At 36.5% G+C, this 4333-nt stretch overlaps 1 protein-coding gene across 1 annotated transcript in view; it reads left to right on the forward strand.

Annotated features, from left to right (window-relative positions):
* Positions 1–104: 104 nt before the first annotated feature.
* LOC107726886 (tenascin-R-like) overlaps positions 105–4333 on the forward strand; it is a 52082-nt gene continuing 47853 nt past the window's right edge. Inside the window, 2 exon segments of the mRNA XM_016536594.1 lie at positions 105–640; positions 2872–3345. Coding sequence (XP_016392080.1) covers positions 154–640; positions 2872–3345 — 961 coding nt within the window. The 5' untranslated portion in view covers positions 105–153.

The raw sequence follows: 4333 nt of genomic DNA on the forward strand, positions 1-4333 counted from the left end.
TTAGACTATATATATATATATATATATATATATATATATATATATGCTAATTTCTTTCCTGTTCTCGAGTACTAAAAAGTGGTCTCTTCTTGTTCACAGTGCCGATCAGAGGTCTATTTGTGAAGTTGATGATCTCACCCTGCCCGAGTTGTGATGTGGGGGTGCACCATGGCAATACAAGGTTCAATAGTGAGCCTGGCTTTACTGTTCTTTGGGATTCAAGCTGTTCCTAACCCCACCAGCAAACTAGTGAGGACCACAAGGGTGAGGCGACAGGTTCCCGAAGGTGGGGGTCCCTCTAGCAACCAGACCCAGGCCATGATCTTCAATCATGTATACAACATCAATGTACCTCTAGAGTCACTCTGTTCTGTGGACCTTGACACGGTACCAGGGCCAGGGACAAACAAAGGTACATCTGGGAGTGACTAGATGCCGACAGAGTACACAGAAGAGAGAGTGGACTCGGACAGCCAGGTGACCTTCACCCATCGCATCAATATCCCAAAGCAGGCCTGTGCTTGTCCTGCGGCTGCCACCATGGAACAGCTGGCTAGCCGTATAGAGATGCTGGAGAGGGAGGTGTCCTTGCTTCGAGCACAGTGTAGCTCCAGCTGCTGTGGAGAGAGCTCTGTTATTGGTGAGTTTTAGATTCTGAGGTGGATACACATTGCTCGCACATCCTGCAGTATTATAAAAAAGTAATGTTTCTGAGTTCCGACTAGATTTGTTCTTTCAAGCATTCTTACTGTTATGGTATTTTCATTATATAACAGATAATGATCTAAATAAAGATTCAAGTAATCCTTGACTCATTTCAGGTCAAGGATGAGATGAGACAAAATAAGGAATAATTTTATGTACATGCTGTACTAAAGCTAATATAGCCTTACAGTTTTATGCTTTACTAAAAATAATTGAAAATTGACACTGAAGACTGGAGTAATGACTATAGAAAATTCAGCTTTTTCATCACATGAGTAAATTACATTTTCTAATACATTAAAAAAGAAAACGTTTATTTTTCTGTATATTTGATCAAATAAATGCAGCCTTGATGAGCATAGTAGATGTCTTTCGAAAACATTAAAAACTCCACAAATCTTTGAATAGTAGTGTATTTATTTAATTTATCACATGCCTTTGGATTACATATATGTACAAAATAGATAAATGGAGGATATTAATCAGCAATATTGACAAAAAGATAAAATCACATGACGGCTCTTTGCTGGAATAACTTTCCCTTTAATAAAATATCTAAAATATGTTAACTTAAGCTTAAATTTTTTAAATTAAAAACGTGCTTCTCAGTCAGACTCAAATAGCACTGAATTAGTGAAGTATCATCTAAGAATCAGTCATTGGAACTCAGAAACTATTTTTCTATCCCTAATATTTCTTCTTGTACCTATTCATGTTGTCATTAAACAGGCAACTGAACCCAGATGGTACATAATGCAAAGAAGGTTGTATGAAAGAGTTAATATGTTCTGCTGTAGATAAATATTCAAAATCGAATATCATGGATTTACTATACACAGGTTGTGTCTCTGTTTTATAATGGATTAATCAAACTCAAATCTGTTTCAAAGCTTTTGGCTCATTGTACCTGGTGGATGAAACAAAAGTGCGTCCTGGTCCTTCTGTCGGTTATGATGTGACTGCAGTGCTAAGTGAAATAGAGGCTATATTGTACATTGACCCATAAGGACAACAGAACTGTGGAAGTTGGTAGTGTTGTGCTTGTTTAACGTCTCAAAGGGGCACTCAAGTGGATTCACACCTGCAAACCTTGGCTGTGTAGCCCCTCCAGGGCAACTAAAAACAGCTGAAACACTGCAGTAGTAAAGGGAAAGTCATATTAAGCTATACAAATGAGGTTAGATCGTGAACTAGATTAATTACAGCACTGCTGCTGGAAAGGTCTTCCCCTCAAGCCTTTGATAAGTCCTCTGTTTGCTGAATCAAACCAAGCTACATGCACTGGAGCTAAGAAGATTGCAAGATATTGCCTCAGAATTATTTATTTATTTATTTATTTTTCTTAAGTTGAATTTTAGTCCAACCTGATGGAAATTAAAGGAATAGCTCACCCAGTGTAAATTCTGTCATTATTTACTCACCCTCATTTTGCTCCAAACCTGTTTGACTTGGCTTCCTCTGAGGAAAATGCAATAATTTTTAAGAATATGTTTAAAAGAGTGTCCTGGATACCGAAAGTGAGGTGAATGAGGACCAGAATGACAAAAAAAAGCACAAAAAAAAGCACACTGATAAAGTGGTCTGACTTCTTTCAGAACACATAATGATAGCCGTGTGTGAGGAACAGCCTGTAATTTCACTATATATACTTAAAGGGATATTCCACCCAAAAATGAAAATTCTATCATCATTTACTCACCCTCAAGTTGTTCCAAACCTTTATGAATTTTTTTCTTCTGCTGAACACGAAAGAAGATATTTTGAAGAATGTGTGTAATCAAACATTTTCTGGTCCTCATTGACATAGTATTATTACTATATATATATATATATATATATATATAAGTCAATGGGGACCAACAACTGTTTGGTTACATACATTCTTCAAAATGTCTGCTGTTATGTTCAGCAGTAAATAATGACAGAATTGATATTTTTGGGCAAAAAATCCCTTTAAAATTATAGAGTCTGATGAATCAGTTCACTCAGGTCCCAAAACCAGTTTGAATGATTCATTCATGAACCAGACGGGTCCAGTTATTTATTTAAATCACAAATTCACTGATTCAGTCACAGTGTTTAATATTTGTCTTTTTTTTCTTTCTCCATGGCATTAGAGTGAGCAAAAGATGACAGATTTTTAATTTCATATTTGTTCAATCTTAGGTCACTTCGACTTCGTCCCTCAGTGTGGCCATGGCACGTTCAGCATGGAGGTTTGTGGGTGTGTTTGTGAAGAAGGATGGATTGGCAAAAACTGTTCTGAAGCCCGCTGCCCAGATGACTGCTCTGGCCAGGGCATTTGCATCGAAGGCGAGTGTGTATGTGACCGTAACTTTGGCGGTGAGAACTGCTCGGAGCCTCGATGTCCAGGTGATTGCTCAGACAGGGGGTTATGCATTGATGGCGAGTGTGTTTGTGAGGAAGCCTATGCTGGGGAGGACTGCTCGCTGGGCAGATGTCTGAATGACTGTTCAGATCAAGGAACCTGTGTGAACGGAACCTGCCAGTGCCGACCCGGCTTCCTGGGGGAAGACTGCTCTCTCATCTTCTGTGCTAATAACTGCAGCCAGAAAGGGGTGTGTAAGGATGGTTTCTGCGCCTGTCAAGAGGGATATACAGGAGATGACTGTGCTTCAGGTCAGTGTATAGTTGAGTACAATAAAAAAAAAAACACCCTTGTGTTTTCTTATTGCCCTTCTTGTTGCCAGAAAATTTGTAGACACAACTTATGGGTTTCAGATATTTATTTCCTGCATATTTTAGTGTTATTTCTAGGACTGTCAAATGCGCTTAATATTGTTAATCTAATTAATTACATGATGTGCCGATTAATTAATCTAATTAATCACACATTCATTTTGGCTGAGAAGGGGGCATCAAATGTGTTAAATGTGTTGACAATTTTAATATTTTTTCCCAAAATTATTCACACCAAATTAACATGTTAAATTGACAGTTATTTCATTACTTGATATAATTTCAATATATCCAACCTGCCTGAACTACTACTTAAACTTGCTTTGTACTTTTAAATACACTGAAAATAGAACTAAAAAAACAATGCAACATAAAGCCCATACATGTACACAACTGATAAGAAATAAGAAACAATTAATATAAATAAAATATGATCAAATGTAATGTGTGACACATAGACATTTTAAGGCAACTGTTTTTTCCTATGATCCATATGATCCATAACTTTAACCATATGTTTTTCCTGTAAGGAAACAGTACATCTGTTGTCTTGTTAAATATTGAATAGATTTTGAATAGATATCATTTGAATGGTAATTTATACTATAACAATTTGCAGCAAAATGTTGTTCTGTTAAATCTCTCTCTCTCTCTCTCTCTCTCTCTCTATATATATATATATATATATATATATATATATATAGACCACATACACAGTATTTTTAAGGAAGGCTATCTTACAATCTTAGGGTATCATGAAGTAGATATCATAGGCTATATGTCTGATCTAAATGTCAATGTATCTGATATAAATGGTCAGCATATTTTATGTAATATATTTGATTTTTATATTTAGGCGGAAACAAAGCAGATAGGATAACTCTTGAATGGATCAGCCGCTTGAACAAATGACTCAAATGTTCACTCA

Source organism: Sinocyclocheilus rhinocerous, unplaced genomic scaffold (genome assembly GCF_001515625.1).
Source record: "Sinocyclocheilus rhinocerous isolate Xijiao unplaced genomic scaffold, SAMN03320098_v1.1 scaffold606, whole genome shotgun sequence".
Taxonomy (NCBI): Eukaryota; Metazoa; Chordata; class Actinopteri; order Cypriniformes; family Cyprinidae; genus Sinocyclocheilus; species Sinocyclocheilus rhinocerous.